The sequence below is a fragment of the Eucyclogobius newberryi genome, unplaced genomic scaffold (assembly GCF_026437365.1).
Source record: "Eucyclogobius newberryi isolate DKJ021-1_F unplaced genomic scaffold, fEucNew1.0.hap1 SCAF_1, whole genome shotgun sequence".
NCBI classification, from domain to species: Eukaryota; Metazoa; Chordata; class Actinopteri; order Gobiiformes; family Gobiidae; genus Eucyclogobius; species Eucyclogobius newberryi.
In genome coordinates this window covers 8,828,832-8,855,154 of record NW_027315723.1, presented here as the reverse complement: position 1 = coordinate 8,855,154, position 26,323 = coordinate 8,828,832, and the positions used below count along the sequence as shown (strand labels likewise).

Here is a 26,323-nt window from a genome sequence, read left to right as displayed (position 1 = left end):
ACACACGACTGATTTCGTCATTACTGTGCGCCTTCCCCTCTCGTCGCAGCAACATGTGAAACAAACATGTTGAAAAATAGATCTGGCATTTAATACTTTAATTGTCTACATTATTAAGCTTTTAGGACACCAATTAATAAGCGGGTATCATAGCGTAAGGTTGAATAAGCAAACGCGAGATCAGCCTAGCACATAAGGACGGTGGAGTTGTTTTGTATAGTTAAGATTTAGTTATAGTAGTTAGTTGTCTTTCCTTTTCCCCCACAAAATGGACAACGCACAAGAAAATGAGATCCAGCTTCACGGAGACGAGGAAATAGTTGAAGTTATTGACCTAGACGAGACAGAGCCTGGTCCAGGTGAGTGAGCGACGTAAACAACTATTTATGTACGTGTAAAAACACATAGCATGACGAACAATGATTGCTCGAAAAACGTTTTAATTGTCCCATCAGAGGATTTGGCAGACGTGTTAGACGATGTGGATTTCGAGGAAGACCCGGGAAATGTATGCGATGAAGGTTGGGAGATGGAGGACGAGACGGCAGCAGACCAGGATGACAGCGAGCTTACCTTTTCCTGTCACAAAGGTAACTCTGTTTGCTTTCACGTGTACATCACATGTGGGGTAGACACCAAATCTGTACCGCTCAAAGTGGCAACCCAGATAGCGAAATGACATTGAATCAACGTCTTGTTTCTCTTGTTGATCAGCATTGAAATAGCGTTGATATTAACGCCTATCTGTACATTGAAACGTCAGATCAACTAGATATATTATAAGATAAGATAAGCTAAGATAAGATAAGATATTCCTTTATTGTCCCACATGGGGAAATTTCATTGGTGCAACGCAGCATATTATATAATATTATATATATATATATATATATATATATCTGTCTGGTACCTGTGCCCAAGACACCGCACGCCAAAGACCTCAACAGCTTCAGGCCAGTGGCTCTCACGTCCCACCTGATGAAGACACTGGAGCGGCTGGTCCTGGACCACCTCCGCTCCACCGTGAGCTCAGCCATGGACCCGCTGCAGTTTGCATATCGGCCTGGCATCGGAGTGGAGGACGCCGTCATCTCCCTGCTGCACCGCTCTCTCTCTCACCTGGAAAAGCCTGGCAGCTCTGTGAGGATTCTGTTCTTCGAACTTTCCAGCGCCTTCAACACCATCCAGCCGCTGCTCCTGAGGGACAAGCTGGAGACGGCTGGTGTGGAGTATGACCTGGCAGAGTGGATCCTGGACTACCTCACGGACCGACCCCAGTTTGTGAGAGCCCGGAACTGTGTGTCTGACACTCGGACCTGCAGTGTGGGGGCGCCCCAGGGCACTGTCCTCGCGCCCTTTCTCTTCACCCTCTACACTGCAGACTTCAGACATGACACAGACAGCTGTGTCCTGCAGAAGTTCTCTGATGACTCTGCCATCATCGGACTCATCACGGACGACGATGACGCGGAGTACAGAGGACTGGTGCAGGACTTTGTGGACTGGTGTCAGCGGAACCACCTCCTCATCAACGCGGGGAAGACCAAGGAGATGGTGGTGGATTTCCGCAGACGCCACCCCACTGCCCCCTCACCAGTGAACATCCAGGGACGGGACATTGAGAGAGTGGACTCATACAAGTACCTGGGTGTTCATCTGAACCACAAACTGGACTGGACTCATAACACAGACGCACTGTACAGGAAGAGCCAGAGTCGGCTCTACCTCCTGAGGAGACTCAGGTCTTTTGGAGTGACAGGGCCACTCCTGAAGACCTTCTACGACTCTGTGGTGGCATCAGCTCCTGTACGGTGTGGCCTGCTGGAGCAGCAGCATCACAGAGAGGGAGAGGAAGAGACTGGACAAAGTCATCAAGAAGTCCAGCTCCGTCCTGGGCTGTGCTCTGGACTCGGTGCAGGAGGTGGGGGACAGGAGGGTCCTGGCTAGATTCACATCTATGCTGGACCATGAGTGTCGCCCCCTGCAGGACACTCTGTCCCCTGCAGGACACTCTGTCCGCTCTGGAGAGCAGCTTCAGTGAGAGACTGATCCACCCTCGCTGTGTGAAGGAAAGGTTTCGCAGGTCTTTCCTTCCTGCTGCTTTCAGACTTTATAACAAACACTGTTAGTCCTGAACACTCGCAATACTGACCTAACCATGTGCAATTCCGTCATATGTGCAATTACTGTCGTGATTCATGTGCAATTACTGTGAAATTCATGTACAATCCATGTGCCGTCGTGACACATATTCATGTGCAATTACTGTCGTGATCACATGCAATGGTATTTATGTATTTATTTATTTTTATCTTTATTATTTTTCCCCTCCATCCCTTGTTGGGAAATGGGAGGTTTTGTCTTTGGGAGTTTTTGTTTATAGGAGATCTTCTACTGAGAGTGTTTTTCAAACTTCCTATAAGTGATCTGTTCTTTTCTTTATCTACCTCTGTATCTACCTGCGTTGCATCAATGAAATTTCCCCATGTGGGACAATAAAGGAATATCTTATCTTATCTTATATATAACATTTATATATAAAGGGCTGATCACTGCTGAAACTTAAAGTCTTACCAAAATATGTAGCTTAGATAAAGACTTTTTTTCTTTTGTTAAATCACTGATGGCTCCTGTCACCAGAGCGGTACCTAAATTTTGCTGGCCCATGGACTAATAATAATGATTTGTGTTTTAACCTTAATTTTGTTTCCTACTAAGGCTCTGTATTCTGTGTGAGCTTGGACCCTGCCACCAACACGATGGCTGTGACTGGAGGAGAAGATGACAAGGCATATGTTTGGAGAGTGAATGATGGAGAAGTCCTGTTTGAATGTACAGGTGAGTAATTGATAGTGTTCTCAAACTGCTGTGTGTCCCAGTGAGGGAACACTAGCTCCTGGTCGCACATATACTTCACCACAGTTGTGGTAGCGGTTTAATTTTTTTGTCGTCATATCCACATTTGTGACCAGCCGTATGAATACCAGGTACATTTTGAGATATTCACAGATTCAGAAAGTGTACTTTCAGAGCTATCCAATGATGTCTCACTCGTGTAGATCTGAGATTTGAGTAAGTTGTGGTCATGTTTTGATTCAGCTATTCTGCAGCAAGCTGTGTTAGCGCCGGAGCCCAGAGGCAAAAGCCGGTTTAGCCATGAAAACTAACGCCAAAGCACCATAAAACACACATAAAGCACGACCCACACAACCCACGGGTCAAGAAATACTTAGAGATGCACCGATTCCAAAATTCTTGGCCGATACCGATTTCCGTTTTTTAAGGAGGTTGGACCTGCCAAAACCAAAATATTTTTCCAATAACGATTTTCTATCTAGCCACTGATTTTCCCACAAACCACCCAGTATTATATATGTGAAAAAGGTGCATGTATACAGGACACACGTTTTAGAATATAAAATGTAATTTATTTGTGGAAAAATAGAAAAATAAATAACTATATATAAAAATAATATATATATATATATACAGAACTATATACTAACTAGTATATGGCCTGGAGAATAGTGGGGGACACAGAGGAAAAAGGAGTCAATTTCTCCGGCAGAAGATGCAGCTCCAATGGTTCCAGATTGAAATCAAATGAACTATTTTCATATTGTAATTTATACATTTGTAATTTTACACATTCTTTTGAATGAGCTGGAACCCTCTGCAGGAGAGGAAGCAGGTGGAACATGAGGAGGGTCAGTCCCAGAGCGCTGCCAGCACCTCCCTCTCAAAGCAGGAGGACTCTGGCTCCAGCACCTCCCTCTCAAAGCAGGAGGACTCTGGCTCCAGCACCTCCCTCTCAAAGCTGGAGGACTCTGGCTCCAGGTCCACTTCCTCGTGGTTCTACAAAAAAAACACACACATTGCAATTTAGATGACAAAGGCTAAAAAACAAATTGTAATCCAACCAAATGCTTTTACACACCTGTGGGTGCAGCAGAAGGGCCAGCATCCCCTGAAGGAGCAGGAGCAACAGGAGCAGGAGCAGCAGGGAGGTCTGAAGGCAAATCCAGATCTTAAAGAACATTATACAGCAGTTATATTTTAGCCCAGTACATTTACTGCAATATTATTCAAACTTTTACTATTATAATACAGCATATTTAATGAGGCACATATGTTGCCAATATCATTTTCCAGTTTCATCAGCTCTTTGATAACTTCACACACTCACTAGAAGCACAATGAGCTGAGCACTATAGATTCTAGAGCACAGCCGATTGTGTGAACATTTCTTTGAGGCTGTGGGACAATTAAATAGTCCTGACATTAGATTATAGTCACTCATTTCACTGTTCGAGTCAGTAATTTAAGTTTTGTACCTACGTCATGTATGTCTCAAATGCATCAAAGTATTTTTAAAGTCTCATTTCAGGTGGATGAGATCTCTTGTTAGCATTAGCTCGTAGCCTAGCTCTCTGCTAGTTGAGCAGAACAACAACTCTTCTGACAGCCTTGCTGCTGTTTCTTCTTCTGGCCCCTTCATATAATGTGTCCCTACTCTTCTGCAGATAACTCTGAATAAACACATGAACTCGTCAAACACAAACCAGCGCAAATTATTTTGACCGCATCAACTATCAACACGTAGATTTGAATCGTCTCAAAGTTGTTAAAAATAACTTACCCCACAGTCCAGTCTCCTCTGATCCTCCTCCAGGCTCGGTCCTTCTTGTATTCCACCAAAGAAAACGGCAAAACGCACCCTCCGCGCTCCACACCGAAAAAGCAGGACTCGCGCCGCAGAAAACCCAGGAGGTGTTCGACGCACGTTTACATAGATTTTGAATGTAAACTGGACACTTTGGCCGCCGCGCTCCGAAAGTGTCTAGTAGTTTTTAGCTGTTTTGCTCTGAGCTGCTACGCACCGCGCATGCACGCATGCGGGTTAGTTTGGATCGGCCGAAAACCGGCCATTACGACATGGACCGGCCAGTCACCGATTTTGGCCGATTCGACATAAAACCGGCTTTTTAAATCGGCGGCCGATTGATCGGTGCATCTCTAGAAATACTACATAATTATATAATTTGTACAGAACAACGCCGAAAAATAAGCCGATAACATGGCGCTAGCTTAGCTTAGCTTCCAACTTAGCCCGCGGCTAACACAGGAACAACACCTACTGAGCTAGTTTTCAATGTGCATATCATTTTAGCATGAATGCATGCATTTAGGGACCTTTTGAATACTTAAGCCAGGCACTTTCTTTTTGTGGATCTTTTTTCTTTTGTCTTTTTTGGTGGATGTACTCCGTAGCTCTACCTCCTGAGGAGACTCAGGTCTTTTGGAGTGACAGGGCCACTCCTGAGGACCTTCTACGACTCTGTGGTGGCATCAGCTCCTGTAGGTGTGGTCTGCTGGAGCAGCAGCATCACAGAGAGGGAGAGGAAGAGACTGGACAAAGTCATCAAGAAGTCCAGCTCCGTCCTGGGCTGTGCTCTGGACTCGGTGCAGGAGGTGGGGGACAGGAGGGTCCTGGCTGGATTCACATCTATGCTGGACTATTAGTGTCACCCCCTGCAGGACACTCTGTCCGCTCTGGAGAGCAGCTTCAGTGAGAGACTGATCCAACCTCGCTGTGTGAAGGAAAGGTTTCGTAGGTCTTTCCTTCCTGCTGCTTTCAGACTTTATAACAAACACTGTTAGTCCTGAACACTCGCAATACTGACCTAACCATGTGCAATTCTGTCATATGTGCAATTGCTGTTGGAATTACTGTGCAATCTATGTGCTGTCGTGACACATATTCATGTGCAATTACTGTCGCGTGCACATGCAATGGTATTTATGTATTTGTCTATTGGAGTTTTTGTTTATAGGAGATCTTCTACTGAAAGTGTTTTTCAGACTTCCTATAAGTGATCTGTTCTTTTCTTCTGTATCTGCCTCTGTGTCTTCCTGCGTTGCACCAATGAAATTTCCCCATGTGGGACAATAAAGGAATATCTTAGCTCCATTTTCAACTCTACCACGGTCTATGACGGTGTATAAGTAGCCATGTGGCTCGCAGCGCATTGGTCGAAAACATTACTTCCTGTTCCAAAGGAGGAACTCATGAAACTGAGGGGGAAACCATCGTCTTACCTGGAGATCGTCATGTTATCGCGACGGACATCCTAATTTTTCCCCTCCATCCCTTGTTGGGAAATGGGAGGTTTCGTCTATAGGAGTTTTTGTCTGTAAGAGTTCTTCTAATAAGAGTGTTTTAAAAAAAAATACTTCTTATAATCTTTTTCCTCTGTATCTACCTGCGTTGTATCAATGAAATTTCCCCATGTGTGGACAATAAAGGAATATGTTATCTTATCTTAATAACAAGAGGAGCTACGAAGGAGGTAGACGACGTGCTGATAATTCTTCTGCGTCGCTTAGAGCCTAGAGCGCCCTCTTGCGGTTGTCAGTGTGAAAATATTCAACATGTGAAATGGGGCTGTCTGTGTGAAAATAACTAACAAAATTATATCATATTGTGTTAATACCGGTAATAAGTCGCTTCGGAGTATAAATCGCACCCCGGCCTAATGCAACTTATAGTCTGGAAACTACGGTAAGTCCTTTCCACCGCGACACAAGCGGCATAGTTAGCAGTGTCCGCTAATTGCGCACTGGTGGCGGTAGCATGGGTTCCACCCAGGATTACATCCAGATCACATTGACTTGAAAATTATATATTTAGATATCCACTGTACAAACTTGACAACGTTTTGGCTCAGGCCTGAACTGCTCTCACAGGTTGGTGTCGGACAGTGTACTTTGTAGTTTAAAATGTTAAGACCCAGACATCTATTGGTTAAAAACTGGTATTTCAGGTTAAAACGTAACAAAACACCTTTATAGTTGTACTGAAGATAAAACGTTTCCTTAAAAAGTATTCAAATAATTTCAACGTATCATACTAATTTTAACGTATCATACACTGATTTATCATGCATGGTCCCTTCTTTGCAAGTTTGACAGTCCATCCTCTCTGTTCAAGTTACTATTAAGATCGAGGTCAAAATATATGTCTTCTTTGTGCCGCGGCCACTGACCCTTCTACCTACAGAGGCCCCCCTTCTGAAGCTGATGTTTAGCTGCCATGCTATTGTTAACTTGGGATGATAGTTTGTAGCGGCAACTTGATCCATGTTTTTTAAAACAATGTCTGCCAAAAGACAAAGCAATGCAACTTAACTTCTACTCCATCATCCTGGAATACTGTTCACTTCTAAATATCTATTGTCTAGTGTAGATCGAAACATCAACCTGTCCAGGGACTATGGGTGAAAAGTAGCATCTGTTGCTATAACCTTTTTGGTCAGTGTATCCCATACATGGTTCACACATCAGCCCATAGTCCAATTTAGACCTGGTTTAGGCTTTATATCTGTGAAAGAGTTTGTTTATATCTCATGGTACTGAATATTTTCTTTTTCTTTGTGTGCAAAGTTTGACAACCATGAATGTCCCTGGACTGTCCCACAGGTCATAAAGACTCCGTGACCTGTGCTTTATTCAGCCACGACTCGTCTCTGGTTGCCACAGGAGACATGAGCGGGATGATCAAAGTTTGGAAGGTGGAAACCAAAGAGGAAATTTGGTCTTTTGAAGTCGGAGATCTGGAGGTAAACATTTCTTTCTACTGTAAATGTATATGCAATGTAATGTGTATGCACGCATGCACGTATGCATGTATGTATGCACGCACACACGTATGTATGCACGCACGTATGTATGCACGCACGTATGTATGCACGCACGTATGTTTGCACGCACGCACGTATGTATGCACGCACGTATGTATGTATGCACGCACGTATGTTTGCACGCACGTATGTATGCACGCACGTATGTTTGCACGCACGCACGTATGTATGCACGCACGTATGTATGCACGCACGTATGTATGCACGCACGTATGTATGCACGCACGCATACATACATGCATGTGGTGGAATGGTAACATCCAGAAAAAGAAACATGAGAAACTAGAGAAATACCAAGGCCTTAGAGAAGAGCTGGAGAAGGCCTGGAGTGTGAAGGTATCAGTGGGGCCCGTAGTGATCGGAGCACTTGGGGCAGTGACCCCCAAACTGGAGGAATGGCTTGAGCAGATCCCAGGAAAAACATCAGACATCTCGGTCCAGAAAAGTGTAGTACTAGGAACAGCAAAGATACTGCGCTTCTGCGCAGAGGGTTCTCCCTCAAGCTCCCAGGCCTCTGGTAGAGGACCCGAGCTTGAAGGGGGATAAAAAGAGATCGCCCGTGGAGAATGAGAGAGAGTTTTTTTATACACACAATTTTTAAACACAAACAGACACAAAACATGAACCTGACCAGAGAGCCAGGGTAAAAAAAAAAAATAGTACTGATTAGAAATTACTAATCCGAATAATAACACAAGCGACACAGTATAACAAAACACTGCATACGAGTAGTCTATAAAATGTGTCCATTGTCAGATTGTCTGTTACTATGTCAGGCCTGGCCTTGATCGTTGGTGAGGTTTGTGTCTTTCTTTGTAATGGCCTTTTTTGCTGCCTCTTAATGTACATTCCAAAGGTATCTATTTACTGTCTATGACAGGAGCTCTCAGGCCCAAATAGTTCTGAAATTGACCACTAAAACCACTACCGCTACACGCGGTTTGACAACAAAATTCCCTCCATACCTGTTATTTTGAGGTCCTCCACTGGGACGTACACATAATACACACGCACTCGCTCCGCTGTAGCCAAAGGTGGTATTGACGATTTTATTCAGCAAATTTTTTATCATATTTCCTCGTGGCGTGGATAAATCATTTGTCCTGCCACGTATCAATCATAAAACGCACCTACCGCTCACCTGCAGCCGCGTCAGGCTCGTCTCCACGTTTCCGCGTGCCTAAGTGCATGGATCTATCATAATATAGTTCCCTCAGTGTACGGGGCAAAATGAAGACGGAGAAAGACCGTTCGAGCTGACGCAGAAGTGGACAGAAATCTATGGGAGACGAGCGATGCGATGCGCTCCGTTGCGCTAATAAACAAAGGCACGTGTGTGTTGTATCAGTCCGCACAGGGGAGTGCGCATGTGCACTTCCGCCTGCGTTCTCAAATCACCCAAAAATCGTCCATACCGCCTTTAAGGCGTAATTGAAGATTTTTCGCCGATTTGAGAACTGAAGCGGAAGTGCGCACCTACAAAAGAGCATCGCGGCTAGAAGTGTGTTTTGTTTATTAGCGCGACGCATCGTATCGCATCTCTCGTCTCCGTAGATTTCCGTCTCTTCTGAGTCTTAATTTTGGCCCGTACACTGAGGGAACTATATTATGATAGATCAATGCGCTTAGCCACGGGGAAATGTGCTGCTCTCCTGGGGACGAGCCGACGAGGCTGCAGGTGAGCGGTTGGTGCGTTCTGTGATTGATACGTGGCAGGACTAATCGGCTGTCCACGCCACGAGGAAATGAGACTCAGATTTGGTACAAAAATTTGTCCATTACGCCTTTAAAATAAATGCTTCACCCACATAATCACAAGAAACAAGAATGAGTAAACACGTAAAACACAAGACGGGTAATGCTACGGGAATTAAACAAACTTCACAGGTGGAAACAGAAGCATCCATCATCGATGTGTGTGGATTCACAATAGAATTTATGGTAATATAACAACACACCCTTGGTAGAGAGCCAAGCTGTACCTCAGTATGCCCAGAGACGTGTGTAATTTGTCCTTTTTCCACCGCTGCTCCACCTGTCTACAGCACTGTCATGTACATTTAGGTCCTCGCAAATCAATAATTGTTCAAACTTCGGGGCCATCTCAGCTAAAAACTCCTGGATAAAGTCCTTGTTGTATTTAGGTGGACGGTCGATTACAGCACAAAGAATAGGACTAGCAAGCTCTATTGTAAATAGTTGTACTTCAAAGCATGAATAATTTGTACTAATTTTACTAATGTAGAGTCTTGCATTGTCCCTGAAAACTTTGGCGACTCCACCTCCTCGACCAGATGCTCGTGGTGACCTGAGAAAGGAGAACCAAGAGGGGAGGAGCTCAGTGAATGCGCTGTTGTCACGTGGTTTAAGCCATGTTTCCGTCAACACCATAAAATTCAGCCCGTGTGATGAGAAAAAAAACTTCAAGATGAACGTTTTATTCATTAGAGACCTAGTTTTAATCAGGGGGATGCAGATCACCGCATTGTCAGGTTGCTCTGCACACTGAGGCAGCGGCCGAAGTCTCTCCCGCACGGAGCCCCGTCTGCAGATGGCGGCTGGGATGCTTGTAGCTGTATCCAGGATAGTTGATTGGAGCCAGATACTCCACTTTGCTTTCCCCGTTTTCTGTGTCGAGATTAGCGGGGCAGCAGGACAAGAAGACTCCACAGGTAATAGGGTACAGACGCCAACAATGGTGGGAGCGTTTCTGACTGTCCACTACAGCCAGTGATTTCAGGTTTTGTCACAGAGCCATGTATATTCAGAACGGTCTGGCGTTCATACACAAGTAGTGTGGACACATTCTTTACAAAAAATTATGACATTAACAGTAGCACAGTGAAACGTAGAGCAGGAGCAGACAACTGGCCATACACAGCGGCGCCATCTTGGAACAACACACATCCACGGTACTGAAGAGGAGAATCAAACAATAGATCTCGCATTCAGGAAGAGCTGTGTGATTTTTGTCCTGGTCGTGGAACACTTGACAAGCTCTATCCTCTCCATCGGATGCAGCTAATCAGACCTATTCCCTGTGCATGTTGGTCTCTGCCAGGCCTGCCCTTTGTCACCGGTTCTGTTCATTGTTTTTATGGACAGAATTTCTAGTCACACTCAGGGGTCGAAGGGTGTCCGTTGTGGGGACCACAGGATCTCATCTCTCCTGTTTGCAGATGGTGTTGTCCTGATGGTTCCATTGAACCCGGACCTGCAACATGCACAGGGACGGTTTGCAGTCAAGTGTGAAACAGCTGGATGAAGACCAGCACCTCTAAATCTGAAGCCATTCTCAACCGGAGAAAGGTGGTTTGCCCCCTCCAGGTGGGTGGAGAGTCCTTCCTCCAAGTGGAGAACTTCAAATATCTCTGGTTCTTATTCGAATGAAGTGTGAGATTGACAGGTGGATTGGTGCAATGTCTGCAGTGATGCAGTCACTGAATTGGACTGTTGTGGTAAAGAAGGAGCTGAGTCAAAAGGCAAAAAAGCTCTAAATTTAGTGGTCAATCTACGTTCCTACTCTCGCCTATGGTCATGAGCTTTGGGTCATGACCGAAAGATCGCTGATACTTGCGGTCGAAATGAGTTTCGCCCGCAGGTTGGCTGGACGCTCCCTTAGAGATAGGGTGAGAGTAGAGCCGCTGCTCTTCCAGCCAGCTGAGGTGGCTCTGGCATCTGTTCCAGAAGCCTCCTGGATATTTCCCTTTAGGAGATGTTCGGGGTATGCCCCAGGACACGCTATAGGGACTATGTCTTGGGATCCCTCTGAAGGACCTGGAGGAAGTTTGTGGGGTGAAGGAAGTCTGGGAGTCCCTACTTAGGCTGCTGCCCCATCAACCCGGCCCCAGATAAGTGGAAAAAGAAGGATGGATGGAAAACAAAATGGTTCATACATGGTTCACACATCAGCCTATAGTCTTTTTTCGCTTTGTATATAATATGTTTTACTTTTTGGCCTTCAAAGCAGTAGCAAGCGGTGACTTTTATGGGCAAACAGACTTTGGGTGTCCAATAATTAGTGGATAACACAAAAGTGGAAAGATAAAATATATATATTTATGCAAATTGGAGGGTGCACGGTGGCAAATGGCGGTTAGCACTCTTGCCTCCCAAGAAGGAGATCATGGGTTCAATTCCGGGACCAGACCATCATCACATGATCTCTTTGGGTGGAGTCTGCATGTCCTCCCCGTGTTATCGTGGGTCCATAGACATGCATGTGTGAGGCAAAATTGGTGACTCTAAATTGGGCTGCAAACATCCAATATTCCCACACAGGTTTATTCAGTGTGGTTTGAACATAAATCCATGGGTTTGAGGCTTTGTGGTCCTTAGAGCGCATGCGCAGACCTCTAAAAGAAGTTGCTGGCTGCTCTGGTTCTAAAAGTTCATGTTAGAGAGTGGAGCATGTACGGGCCCCTGAGCACGGTCACAGATTGAACAGCTGCGGCAAAGTAAGAACTACGCCTCCCACTTAGCCTGTAGCAGACAACCAAAAACATCCACAAAAGGATTCATCAGCAGCCACTCCACCACCTGCAAAGGATTCACCTTCACCGCCTCCAACAAAGAACTCATCAGCAGCAGTACCACAACAATCTTTGATTGCAACGACAGGATCCTTGTCATTGCCCCTGCCTTCAGAGTAGCCCTGGGTCCCCCCTTCAACATCTACTCCCCATACAGAAACCCAACTCTCCTTCCAATCTCACCCAAGGGCCTTCCCAACGATCTTGAATCTCTGATCAAATCAGGCATTAGGATTGTTCCACTCACACCCAATATAGCAAGATCAACATTGATGAACTCTTCCCTGCACAAACCTGTGCTCTTGCTACACATACAAAAGCCGCCCAGCCTCCTTAACTCACATGCTTTCCATTTCTTCTGATCCTCTTTGAGATGGTTCTACTTCATTGAAGTCCAGCTGTGTTTAATTAAACTGATTGGACTTGATTAGGAAAGGCCCACACCTGTCTATACAGCTCACAATGCATGTCAGAGCAAATGAGGATCATGAGGTTGAAGCAATTTGCCAAGGACCTCAGAGACATAATTGTGATAAGAATTTGTGCAGCACTCAGCACAGTGGCCTCCATAATCCTTAAATGGAAGATGTTTGGGATGACCAGATTTCTTCCTAGACCTGGCCATCCAGCCAAACAGAGCAATTGTGGGAGAAGAGCCTTGGTGAGTTCAAACCAAAGTTCACTGTGGTCGAGTTCCAAAGATGCAGTAGAGATGGGAGAAGGTTCCACAAAGTCAACTATCACGGCAGCCCACTACCAGTCAGGGTTTTATGGCAGAGGGGCCAGACTGAAGACTCACCTCAGTGCAAGACATATGAACGCCTGCATAAAGTTTGCCAAAAAACTAAATTAATATATATATTTCATTATACAATTGTTAAATGCCTAATACAGGATGGTGCCCTACATAACTCTAATAAAGTCTAATAATAATCCCCACACTCAAGCAGTGTTTCATGTTTGAAATCTTGATCCAATTCTAATTCTCAACTCTTTCATTAGTGGGAGGACATGAAGAACATTACAGTACTTGTAATAAGCGGTATGTGTGGAGAAAACAAGGCACTGCTCATCACCGTCCCAATACAATTACAACTGTGAAACATGGTGGTGGCAGCACCATGCTATGGGGGTGTTTTTCAGCTGCAGGGACAGGAAAACTGATTGAAGGAAAGATGAATGCAAATACAGCAATATCCTGGAAGAAAACCTCTTCCAGAGTGCTCAGGACCTCAGACTGGGCCAAAGGCTTTTACCTTCCAACAAGACAATGACCCTAAGCACACAAGTGAAATAACAAAGGAATGGCTTCGAAACAACTCTGTGACCATTCTTGACTGGTCCAGCCAGAGCCCGGACCTAAACCCAAAAGAGCATCTCTGGAGAGATCTGTCCACCAACGTTCACCATCCAACTTTACGGGAGCGGAGAGGATCTGCAAGGAAGAATGGCAGGGGAAGACAAAATCCAGGTGTGAAAAACTTGTATAATTCCCAAGAAAACACCTGGCTGTACTATCTTAACAGGGTGATTCTACTCAATACTGAGCAAAGGGTGTGAATACATGTGATTTTTCAGTTTTTCTTTTTTCATAAATTTGCAAAAACATTCTACATTTGTTTTTCTACTTTGTTTTTGAGTGTACATTGACAAGATATAAAATTAACTTTTAGATTTTAGCAAATGGCTGCAATGAAACAAAGTGACATGTAGCATATATAATGCTGCAGTGCATTAAAATTGGAGTTGGACTAGTACCAGAAGTTTAAGGTTCGGCTCGGAGGAAAATGAGGTGTATTCATTGAGACAACTGACAAAATGCTTGTAGCGCTGAGTGGTGTTATTTACAGTGATTGACAAATATATACAATATTTACAGTTGTGCACAATTAGAATAATGGTCCATATTTCTGAACTTAATCAGTTCAACGCGTTAACAAAGTTCCAAGTGCAGTGCTGCATAGCTCAGTCCACAAAAATAGAATCCACGGGTAACTTCCAAGGGTTTCAGAGTATGAATCAGTGTATCCACTAGCAGGGGATATAATGTATGTGTGGGGAGCGGCTGCAGCGCCTCCTACCGCACCGGCAGATGTTTGCACTCTCTCGGTTCGTTCTGGTTTCTTTAGCTCGCCATCCAGTTCTGGAACCTGGCCTGTTCAAAACAGGACCATGAATAAACAACAAAATTATTATTATTAATTAATAATAATAATTATAATTCAACATTAGATCATGCTTGGATACAATATTTCATGTCATCTGTTCATCTCAATCAGTAATTAATATTCCCAGTATATGGGCATAAATAGTTACAGTGTTGAGCATAAAGTGAAATTAACTTTTAATAATTTAACTTCATCATTAGATTTCAGTGTCAGATTCAGCAAATGTTGAAGTGCTAAAATGATACAATTTAACATGAACGAGTGCAGCCAGCGCCCGCACCGGCTGACAAGTCCGTGTTAACTGATTCAATCAACAGTAGCATAGCATGTTAGCTTCGAACAATAACAAAGCACTCACCAGGTCCACTTTAAATATCAGTCAAACAAAACACAAGATCACAGGCAGAGGCATCTGCAGCCGCTTAACAACCTCGAGGCCCACACTCCTCCCGAACAACCGCGCGCGGCCATGTTTTAAAGAGCTTAGCGCCGCAAATCTCGCGATACGTGTGCGAAGTCTCGCGATAGTTCGGCAGAGACGGACCAGGCAGGCAAAAATGAAGCAAAGGGACCAGGCAAGCAAAACGGAGGCAGAAACTGTCCAGGAGCAGAAAATCACCTGGGTTACAGACACATTTAAAGGGCTCTGAATAGTTTCCGTACCCACTGTATAGTCATGATACAAATAAAACTAACTCGGGGCCCTGTATAAATACAGCCTCCGTTAGTGCTATTTCTGTAGTCACATCACACAGATGGGTAAAACAAAAGGCGAGGTAGGCTGCCAAATCTGAAAAATTGATTAAAATTCCCTGTGAAAAGATAACACCCATTCCAACTAAAACTAGTCTGAAATTCATCTTCACATCAGTCTGCATTTCCCTTTGAGTAATGGGCATTTTGACATGGTGTTATAAAGAAGTAAGACACACTTTTCCAACAGTGCCGCGCGGGCAGCACCGGCAGCACCGAGCGCCCGCAGTGCCGCGCGGGCATCACGGGCAGCACAGAGCGCCCGCAGGTTAAGCTTAAAGGGTTATGGATGATTTTTCATTCACACTCCCCCCGTGCAGAACTGATACAACACACGTGCGTTTGTTTATTAGCCCGACAGATTGCATCTCTCGTCTCCCGTAGATATCCGTCTCTTCAGAGACAGCTCGAACAGTCTTTCCCCGTCCTAATTTTGTCCCATACACTGAGGGAACTATATTATGATAGATTCATGCGCTTAGACGCGCGGAAACGTGCTGCTCTCATGGGGACTAGCAGGACGAGGCTGCAGGTGAGCGGTAGGTGAGTTCTATGATTGATACGTGGCAGGAATAATCGGCAGTCCACGCCACGAGGAAATAAGACTCAGATTTGGGCCAAAAAAATCGTCCATTCCACCTTTAAGCAAACGGCGCCATGGAGAAATTATGATTGGGTCAAAGCTCCAGGTTCTAAAAGGGATTTACAGAGAGAAGTTGTACATGCACAACCTAATTTTATGTAGAACTAGGGAAGGATATTGTTTTCTAAAATAATTGGAATTTTCAGTAACAGCTCACTTGTCCCGTTTGCCACAGTAAACAGTTTATCTAATCCTCCTGTTTAAGTGGCGTTAGAACTAATTTCCACATCTAAGTGTAATGAATTTGCATTATTCTTTAATTAACTAAGTTCAGGGCATTAAAAATGCCATCATCCATCCATCCATCCATCCATCTTCTGCCGCTTTATCCGGGGCCGGGTCGCGGGGGCAGCCGTCTGAGCAGGGACTCCCAGACTTCCTGCTCCCCAGACACGTTCTCCAACTCCTCTGGGGGGATCCAGAGGCGTTCCCAGGCCAGCCGAGAGACATAGTCCCTCCAGCGTGTCCTGGATCTTCCCCGGGGCCTCTTCCCGGTGGGACATGCCTGAAACACCTCCCGAGGGAGGCGCCCAGGCTCTACTCCGAGCTCCCCCCGTGTGGCCGAGCTCCTCACCTTATCTCTAAGGGAGTGCCCAGCCACATGGCGGAGGAAACTCATTTCGACCGCTTGTATCCGCGATCTTGTTCTTTCGGTCATTACCCAAAGCTCATGACCATAGGTGAGGGTAGGAACGTAGACCGACCGGTAAATCGAGAGCTTTGCCTTTCGGCTCAGCTCCCTCTTCACCACAACGGTCCGATGCAGCGACTGCATCACTGCAGCCGCTGCACCGATCCGCCTGTCGATCTCACGCTCCATCCTTCCCTCACTCGTGAACAAGACCCCAAGATACTTGAACTCCTCCACTTGGGGCAAGGACTCCCCACCCACCTGAAGAGGGCAAGCCACCTTTTTCCGGTCGAGAACCATGGCCTCGGATTTGGAGGTGCTGATTCTCATCTCAGCCGCTTCACACTCGGCTGCAAACCGTCCCAGTGCATGTTGCAGGTCCGGGTTTTTGATGGAGCCATCAGGACAACATCGTCTGCAAACAGCAGAGATGGAATCCTGTGGTCCCCAAACCGGACACCCTCCGACCCCTGACCGCGCCTAGAAATTCTGTCCATAAAAATTATGAACAGAACCGGTGACAAAGGGCAGCCCTGGCAGAGTCCAACATGCACTGGGAACAGGTCTGACTTACTGCCGGCAATGCGAACACAGCTCCTGCGCCGGTCATACTGTGACCGGACAGCCCTGAGCAAAGGGCCCCGGACCCCGTACTCCCGGAGCACCCCCCAAAGGGCCCCGTGGGGTAAGACCCGGCCACCAGGCGCTCGCCATCGAGCACCCATCCCAGGCCTGGCTCCAGGATGGGCCCCCGGTGATGCCAATCCGAGCGACGTAAACGGACTTGTTTTTGTTGTCATCATAAGAGGCTTCTGAACCGATCTTTGTCCGACCCGTCACCTAGGACCTGTTTGCCTTCAGAGACCCTACCAGGGGCTTGAAGCCCCCGACAACATAGCTCACGGGATCAGTCGGGCGCTCAAACCCCTCCACCACGTTAAGGTGTCGGTTCAAGGAGAGGATAAATTCCATCATACAAATTAATAACCCTAAAACCACCTAGAAACTTAGCGCTAACTCACTTTGCACCAACTCACTTTGCACCTGTAACTGACAAAACTGTCCAGGATATCATCACCAGTCATATACATGCTACTTGGATGTGTTACCCACCAGATAAAGTCTGTGCGTAACAGTTTGTTGTGAAGCACCAAAGTGCTTCACAATAAAAAGGCAATACAAAACATAAATTAAATAAAAAAAAAACTGTACAAAATAAAGTGTCATTACATTACAGAGTGCTAAAAGCCAATACACATAGTTATCATATCGCTTCAATCTGAACGGTGATTCTGTAGCGGCCTGCTCCTTGGCCTCTCCAAACGAGCTGTAAAACAGCTGCAGTTTTGATTTCTGTCATGTCTTTTTTATTTAAATGCATTTTATTTAAATGCATTTTGCATTTTTTTCCTGTTGAGATAAGCACTTTGAATTGCCTTGTGTAGGATTTCACCGCTACAATTAAACTTGCCTTACCTTGCTTTGCCTAGTTAATTTGACCTGGTTTCCTTCCTTTCCCCCTCGTCCTCCTGCTACAGTGGTTGGAGTGGCACCCATGCGCTCCAGTACTGCTGGCAGGCTCGGATGATGGGAATATGTGGATGTGGAAGGTCCCGGGAGGAGACTGTAAAACCTTCCAGAGTGCAGCGTGCCAGGCCACCAGTGGCAAAGTGCTTCCTGATGGTGAGTAAATTGATGTCATAGCTTTCTAAAAAGGACTATAGTTAAAAGCCTTGGTAGAATTAGAGGTGGGCGAGATATTGAAATGTATATATTATTGTAAATGTTGCTTTGAATATGTCATATTTCTGCACTTTTGTGATACATTTTACAGACATTTCACTTTTATATGAGAAAACATTTAGGATGCTCAAAGATTAATTGAGATTAATTTGTGTCACTTGCCCACCCGTTGGTTGAATATGATGTACCGCATTTTGCGCACAAAAAGGCGCACCGGATTATTAAGCGCACCATCAGCTATCTGTGTACCATGTGTACTGGTCCATACATAAAGCGCTCCGGACTATAAAGCGCATAAGATAAACAAAACAGACGGATAAGTCGGAATCAGTTGAGCTTTATTAAACGCGTTCAACTCATTCAGATCAACATTGTTCAACATCAAAACACACTCTGCTATCGCTAACAGACACGTTAGCATAGCCAAATCAATTTCAGTCAAGATCACTCGTAAACACGTAAAATACAAACACAGAACACACTCTGCTACCGCTAAAAGATACGTTAGCTTATTCACAACAACTCCCAGCCTCGTTCAGTTGCAACACGTAAAATACAACACAATGCACTCACTTTTTCAGTTCATTCCTCGTCATCAAATCCTTCAAATGCAGCTGAAGTAGATCCCGCATAGCTATGACCAGACGTCCTGATTTACCTGGGACAGCCCAGATTGTTTACGTTCCGTGTCTCGGTGCATTAGTCCTGGTTTCGCACAGACTTTGTCCCGTGTGTCCCGGTTTAATGTCTGCTGGGGCGCATAATGGTAAAAGCAGCCAAAACGCCAATAGTGCTCCGTGCTAAAATCTCTTTGGTCAGTGTGATGCCGCATCTCGGATCCACGCGGCAGTTCAGGGATGATTCCGGCCTTCCGGCCTCTGACCACAGTTGACTGATAATTTAGCCCGTAAGCGCATTTCTTGCGATAATATAACAGATCCAATGGTCTCTTGGCAGGAGCCATCTTGGGGCAAGTTTCTTGGGGTCCTTTACTTACCAGTAGGTGTCTGCGTTGTGCCTGACTGAAAATGTTGTTTACGTTTTGACAAAGTTTCGCTTGCGGCGCGTGTAGCAGAAGACTACTGTTCCCAGAATGCTCTTCACAACATGGGGACTTCCGGTTCCGGAGTACTGTAAATCTAGTCGCGCATCGGCGTCTCGTGTCCCAAATCTTCTTTATACACCGTGTACCACACAAAATATCTTCGCGGTCAGTAAGCACAAACAGAAATAAACCATAAGCGCACCGGACTATTAAGCGCACGGACGGCTTTTTAGGAGGTTAAAGACTTTTACGTGCGCCTTATAGTGCGGAAAATACGGTAATTATAATCTTAGTTTATGGAAAATATCTCTGTAATTAGTAGGCCAACTGATATGAAACAATAAGAGGTACAAATTATAAGGAAGTGTTACAGGATAGTGTAAATAACTTTATTTGTTATAATATTCAACATCAACTTTATATTTCTGTATTATAATGGGATTTTTCTTTTTTCTCTCTCTCTTACAGGTAAACGGGCTGTGGTAGGATATGAAAATGGGAGTGTCCGCATCTGGGATTTAAAACAGGGGAATGCAATTCATGTCATAAAAGGTGTGATGTAAATTGAATCCTCATGTTTTTATTGTATTATTAGTAGTTGTATGTATATAACACTGTTTCCCTTTACTCTGTGCTGTTTGTAGATCAGGATGGACACCAGGGGGCGCTCACCTGCTTGGCTTGCAATAAAGATGGCTCACTGGTGTTGACTGGGTCAGTGGATGGGGGTGCTAAACTCATAAACACTACAACAGGCAAGGTAAGTCGGTGCTGTAATAACAAATACAAGTTTGCCCAAGAACATATAAGAAAGTGAGTTGTTTCTGTAAATAGGTCCTGGGAGCGTTCACCGTGGATGGAATTGCCAAAGGTTCAAAAGATGGAGAGGAGTCCAACTCTGTAGAGTCTGTGGGATTTTGCAACATGTAAGTACACATGCAATGTTTCCGCTGCCATGCGTGAATTCTGACCGCCACGGCAAAATGCCCACTTTAAATTCACCTGACACTGCCATTGTGGAGTTTGGCCATGTCAGTCACTCTGTGCAGGTGTCGTAGTCTCGGTTGCTTGAGAGACCGACCGAGCTCCCAAAACCGTGTCTATTTTTAAGATTTTAAAGATACATTTAGAATCCAATACAGATTATTGGTGATTTATTCCGTTTTGATCTAGATTAACTGCTTTTAACCATTGGATGTCTGGATTTTAACAATTTAGGGACGTATTTTTCCCACAATCTTGGCGTTAACCGGAGCAAGGGGCGGTTCCAGGTCAGGATTCTGCTACCTTCATTACGTGAACGCTGACGCCTGAGGCTGGAGTGGGCTGGTGCAAGTACATATATCGTGATAGTGTTTCAACAAATGACTGGTAACTGTGGCATTCAAAAGCACCTCTTTATGGGTAATTTTTGCAGTCATGGCCTCATATCAAGACAAAGATAGAAAAGAGCAATAAAATGGTCTGATTTTCAGTTTTTAACCAAATATTCAAATACAGCCTTGGCGCATGCTTTAAAAAAATATATATATATTTTTTATTTGTTTTCCACAATAGAGTGAGCTTGTTTTTACCCCAGGGGATAGAACGTCTGCTCAAAATCAGAATCAGAATAGGGGTTTATTGCCATTTGTCGATAAACAAAATTTACAGACATAGGAACTTGTCCTGGTGATTCGGTGCAACACAAACAACAAAACATTGAACAATGAATACTGAACGGCATTTTTTTTTAAACATGTACAGGTTGGTGGGCAGCCCTCCCACTGAAGCATGCTCTTCCATTCTTCCGTGGTCGAAGGATTGTGAGGGCCCTTTCGGGGCTCGATATGGAAAGCCAGTATGATCACACTCCACCACTTAGGAGCGGCGTATCCTGGCGTATTTTCCGACGCTTTTACAAAATAAAGCAGCGCTTTTAACAATTTGTGCGCTGTCTGACGTTACGCCGTGCGCTGTAATTTTATGATGATTTATGCCAGACGGCACTCAGCGTTCTCTTAATTTACGCCATACTAAGTGTGATCATATTGGCTTTCCATATCTTTTGGGTACCGTGCGAGCGCCGTGGTGCTTTTGACGCACGCCGCCTGCGGCACGAGCACGGTTATCTTTATACCTGACGGCATCTTTTGGGCATGGCGGCCGGCCATGCAAAAACCCCTCAGCGAGAACACCACAGCCTTTATTCCTGCTTGAAGTTTTAATTTTTCTTTTGTTTTTAGCCTGCCTCTTACCGCTGTGGGCTACCTCGATGGAACCCTGGCTATATTCGACCTTTCCACACAGGTCTTACGGCACCGCTGTCAAGATGAGGTGGGCTCTGTGTGAAAATATTACCAATTACAACATGTTGTCTGTATTTTTCACCTTCTGTGTTTTTCAACTGCAGGCCGGTATAGTGCACTTGCACTGGGAGGAATCCTCTTCAGTTGTGTCCACTTGCAGCTTGGACGGAGCACTGCGTTTGTGGGATGGACGTACAGGAAACATGGTGTCAGAGTACCGCGGGCACTCAGCCGAGATCCTGGACTTCACTCTAAACAGGTAAAGTACAGTATTTTTGTACATTCAAAGGTTGTAGTTTAGCCAAAAACTGTACTTCTTTACTTTCGGCGCTAGTGAGAGCTGGCTGCTCGTTGCAATCCTCCCCCTCTTCCAATCTTTTTTCCTCTATTTATTGTAATTGTGGTTAGGGTTAGCTCCACTCCACAGGTTAACTCCACTTCGTTTGAATGTTCGGACGCTTTTTTGGCACTCACCGTCACAGAAAAGCGATCAATATCATCTTTTTCACCTACCAAGTCCACTAGCACATCACGCCACGAATCAGTCTTAAAACCATCAACTTATTCTTAAAGGCGTAATGGACAATTTTTCGCCGATTTGAGAACTCAAGCGGACCTGTGCGGATGCAGAGAAAAGCGTTGCAGTTAGACGTGCGTTTGTTTATTAGCGCGACAGATCGCATCGCATCTCTCGTCTCCCGTAGATTTCCATCTCTTCTGAGCCAGCTCGAACTGTCTCTGTCTTAATTTTGTCCTGTAGACTGAGGGAACTATATTTTGATACATCCATGCGCTTAGACACAGGGAAACATGCTGCTCTCCTGGGGACGAGCCGACGCAGGTGAGCGGTAGGTGCGTTCTATGATTGATACGTGGCAGGACTAATCGGTAGTCCACGCCACAAGGAAATGAGACTCAGATTTGGCACCAAAAAATGGTCCATTACGCCTTTAATTCTCACCCTTTTCCCTCGCTTCGACCGATCTGTCACCGACACACTGAACACACATGCCATTTTTAATTCTGCCAGTGACTCGCGGTGACCGCCAGGCGTCGGGCTTCAACTGTCAATGAGAAGTTCTCTGTTCGTGTTAGTTACATTTCTCTACGGTTTTCGCAACATTTCCGGCTTTTGGAGAGTTCCAGTGATACAAAATGATTCAACACAGCGCTTTTTAGAAAAAACGGTCGGCGAGTCGGCGAGATATAAGATATTTGATTTTTTTTTTCAGTCGGCTATTTTTTTTACTAAGTCGGTCGGGTTACGGCAAACAGACATTTTTTTTGCTCTGCCTAACTTCATGAATGTGGCATAGCACTTCTGGGTAAACTGTTCTTTTTCATCCCTACTGACCACGGACAGTCTGACCCCATCTCGGACCACATGACCCTGACCTGTGGAGTGCCCCAAGGGTTAGTCCTGGGACCCCTTCTGTTCAACCTCTACATGCTGCCGTTAGGTCAGTTGATACGCAGTGAAAATGTGTCCTATCACAATTATGCAGACGACACTCAGATCTATGTTTCACTATCGGCAGGTGACTATGGACCAGTGGATTCACTCTGTCACTGCATCCAACAGATCAGTGTGTGGAGGCAAAACAACTTTCTCCAGCTGAACTCAGACAAGACTAAAATCATCGTCTTTGGCCACAGAAACAAAGAGAAAGTGTTAGCGGTCACCTCCAGAGTCTCGCTCTAAAACCTACAAACCAAATTAGAAATCTGGGGGTAATAATGGACTCAGACTTGAACTTTAATAGCCACGTCAAATCAATAACATCAGCAGCTTTTTACCATCTAAAAACATTGCCAAAATCAAAAATATAGTGTCAAAACCAGATTTAGAGAGACTTATCCATGCGTTTGTCTCCAGTAGATTAGACTCCTGTAATGGCTGCTCACTGGCCTCTCCAAACGAGCTGTAAAACAGCTGCAGTACATCCAGAACGCTGCTGCTCGGGTCCTGACTAGAACCAGGAAGTATGATCACATTAGTCCTGTTCTCAGGTCTCTGCACTGGCTCCTGTGGCTCAGAGAATAGACTTTAAAGCAGCTCTGCTTGTGTACAAGTCTCTCCATGGCCTAGCACCAAAGTACATCTTGGATATGTTAGTGCCATATGAACCATCTCGGACTCTGAGGACCTCAGGGACCGGCCTCCTGCTGGTGCCAGAGTCAGGACAAAACATGGGGAATCTGCGTTTCAGTTTTATGCAGCTAAAATCTGGAACATTCTTCCTGAAGATGTGAGACAGGCTTCTACTCTGACAATGTTCAAATCTAAGCTAAAAACAGTTTTGTTTAGCTGCGCATATGGCTGAAAGGATTTTTTCTTTGCACTCTTCTCTTTTGTTTGTGATTGTATTAGTTTAGAAAATCAGTTGGATTGATAATTTTTAATTTAGTTAATTTTATTGTATTTCTGTTTCTGTCATTTCTTTGTGATTTGAATGCATTTTTCCTGCTGTGTGAAGCACTTTGAATTGCCTTGTGTATTAAATGTGCTCTACAAATAAACTTGCCTTGCCTTCACTGTGGAACTCCTCCAGGTTTCTACTTTTTCATAGGCCGTGGCTACAGAGCCGTGGCGCGGTGAAATAGCCCAGCAGTTTCAGGAGCCGCGGCACGGCCATATAGCCTCATGGCTAGCCATATAGCCTCATGGCTAACCCTAACCTTAACCCTAACCCGGCACGGTCAAATAGCCCAGCAGTTTCAGGAGCCTCGGCACGAAATAGCCTAGCAGTTTCTCTGGGGTCATCCAGGATTCATAGTCCCGTAGTTACATTTGTAACTTTTGTTTCAAACTGTATTAACTTAAATACTATTCAATACTTTCTTTGTGCACAGGGAAGGAACTATGGCTGTGACTGCTTCAGGGGATAATCAGGCCAAAGTCTTCTGCCTCCAGAGACCGGATCGATAAACTGCAAATCAAATGAAAAGACAACCATATGTTTAAAAGGACTCTAATAATAACAACACAGAGGAAAAAGCTCTTCCTTAAGATTTTTTAAATGTTATGTTATGACCTGCTCTAGTCAGATTGCAACATCCCCATGTCGGATAATAATAAATTGAAGCCAAACATAATGCTTCCTTTGTTTTGTTTTGGTCTGGAAATATCCCGGGAATTTATTCGCATCAATGATGGACGACTTGAAGCAGGCTGGGACATGTTGTGCTGGGCTCTAGCTCTCGACACCTCCCTGCTAAACCCATACTTTGCCTCTTTGTAGCGTTCTCTGTCACCGGCCCTGTGCGCTACCTCCTTCTGCTGCCTCAACTGCCTCAGTTTGGGTGTGAACCAGGGTTTGTCGTTGAAGGTGACTTTCGTGTGTGTTTATATAATACTGTTCTCACAGAATCGAATGTATGACGTCACAGTGTCCGTGTATTCATCCAAACTGTCTGTGGCAGCTCTGAAAACCTCCCAGTCTGTAATGTCCAAACACACACGTATCTCCTCAACTGCCTCGTTGGTCCACCTCTTAGAAAGTCCTCATTACAGGTTTGGAGAGCTTCAGCCTCTGTCTGTACGTTGGGATCAGATGAACCATGACGTGGTCTGACGAGCCCAGATCGGTTCAGGCCACAGCACAGTTAGAACACATTAAAACTAGAGATGCACCGATTCCAAAATTCTTGGCCGATACCGATTTCCGTTTTTTAAGGAGGTTGGACCTGCCAAAACCGTTTTTTCCGATACCGATTTTCTATCTAAGAAATAATTATAATCATATAATAGACACCATATTTGTTTGGCTGAGTACCCTTCTCCCATACAACATTTTGCTTATATAATTGCAATTAAAACCACAACTAGTGGTAGGTTATATGCTATCATAATCATAACTCCCCTTTTCAAGAATAAAACATCACAAATAAGAAATAGAGTGAGAGTTTCAACAGTGCCTCCAGAGCAGATTTATTTTCAACACTGACCATAACATTCAGTCCAGTTTACAGGTCAATAATTAACTTACAATCAAACAAGAACTTTCAAAAACATCCCAGCAGTTGTCTGGTACAATGTAATTTATAGGATTACCCCTCCAGTACCTCTGGGTACCACTCGGGGGACTCGTACCCCAATTTGAGGCTTTCAACAACACCTCAACACAAGCAGCAGTTATAAGACAAAAGAAAACTAAGTCCATTTAAAAAAATAAAGTGCAATGAAATCTTTGTTCTTGAAAATTAAAGCTAATGCTCAAAGTAAATTGCACCACCTCTTTTAATATTTAAAAATAAAGGTGCAGCATATACTGTAATATAAAATATTAATACAAAAGATAAAGTGCACTATATGTACTGAAAATGAAAACTGGTTCTCAAAGTAAATTGCACCACATTTCAGGCCTTTGACCTCTCTTGACATCTCTAAATAAAAAAATGCATCATAATATGGGATAAAAAACCAAAACATCAAAACAAACAGGTAGCTTTAGGTTGTGAACAAAGTACTCCATCCCACTCCCAATGCAATCACTTAACCATCAATGGCAGGTTCTTCTTCACAAACAGAAGCATCTCTGCCTTCTCACCAGAAAGCCTGTTTCTTTTCTCATCTATGACATTACTAGCCAAGCTAAACAAGCGCTCGCTATCGACGCTTGTACATGGAGCAGAGAGGTAGGCTTGGGCAAGCGGGGCAAGTGCAGGGTACTGTGTTTTGTTTTCATGCCAGTATTTCAGTACATCATTTACAGTTTCATCTTCAGATCTTTTGATGGGCAACTCTGACAGGTAACGATGTAACTGCACAGATGAAGGGCTGCCCAGAAGTCGCTCGTCCTCATTGCTTGCACTCTCCT

The 26,323-nt window shown here is 44.7% G+C and overlaps 1 protein-coding gene across 1 annotated transcript; it reads left to right on the top strand.

The window, feature by feature from the left end:
• Positions 1-33: 33 nt before the first annotated feature.
• Positions 34-24,445, top strand: aamp (angio-associated, migratory cell protein). The gene is made up of 11 exons (XM_072458885.1): positions 34-359; positions 456-590; positions 2,719-2,838; positions 7,480-7,619; positions 17,966-18,110; positions 19,684-19,767; positions 19,860-19,975; positions 20,050-20,141; positions 21,441-21,531; positions 21,608-21,762; positions 24,357-24,445. Exons 1-11 carry the CDS (start codon positions 269-271, stop codon positions 24,430-24,432), a joined length of 1,245 nt encoding a protein of 414 aa, XP_072314986.1. The 5' UTR covers positions 34-268; the 3' UTR covers positions 24,433-24,445.
• The last annotated feature ends 1,878 nt before the right edge of the window (positions 24,446-26,323 follow it).

What these genes read in the sequence shown, in the direction of transcription:
- aamp (XM_072458885.1), top strand. Translation starts at nt 269, where the DNA reads ATGGACAACGCACAAGAAAATGAGATCCAGCTTCACGGAGACGAGGAA. An exon ending in TGGCAAAGTGCTTCCTGATG is followed by an intron (nt 18,111 to 19,683) that starts GTGAGTAAATTG and finishes TCTCTCTTACAG; the next exon opens with GTAAACGGGCTGTGGTAGGA. An exon ending in TCTGTGGGATTTTGCAACAT is followed by an intron (nt 20,142 to 21,440) that starts GTAAGTACACAT and finishes TTTTGTTTTTAG; the next exon opens with CCTGCCTCTTACCGCTGTGG.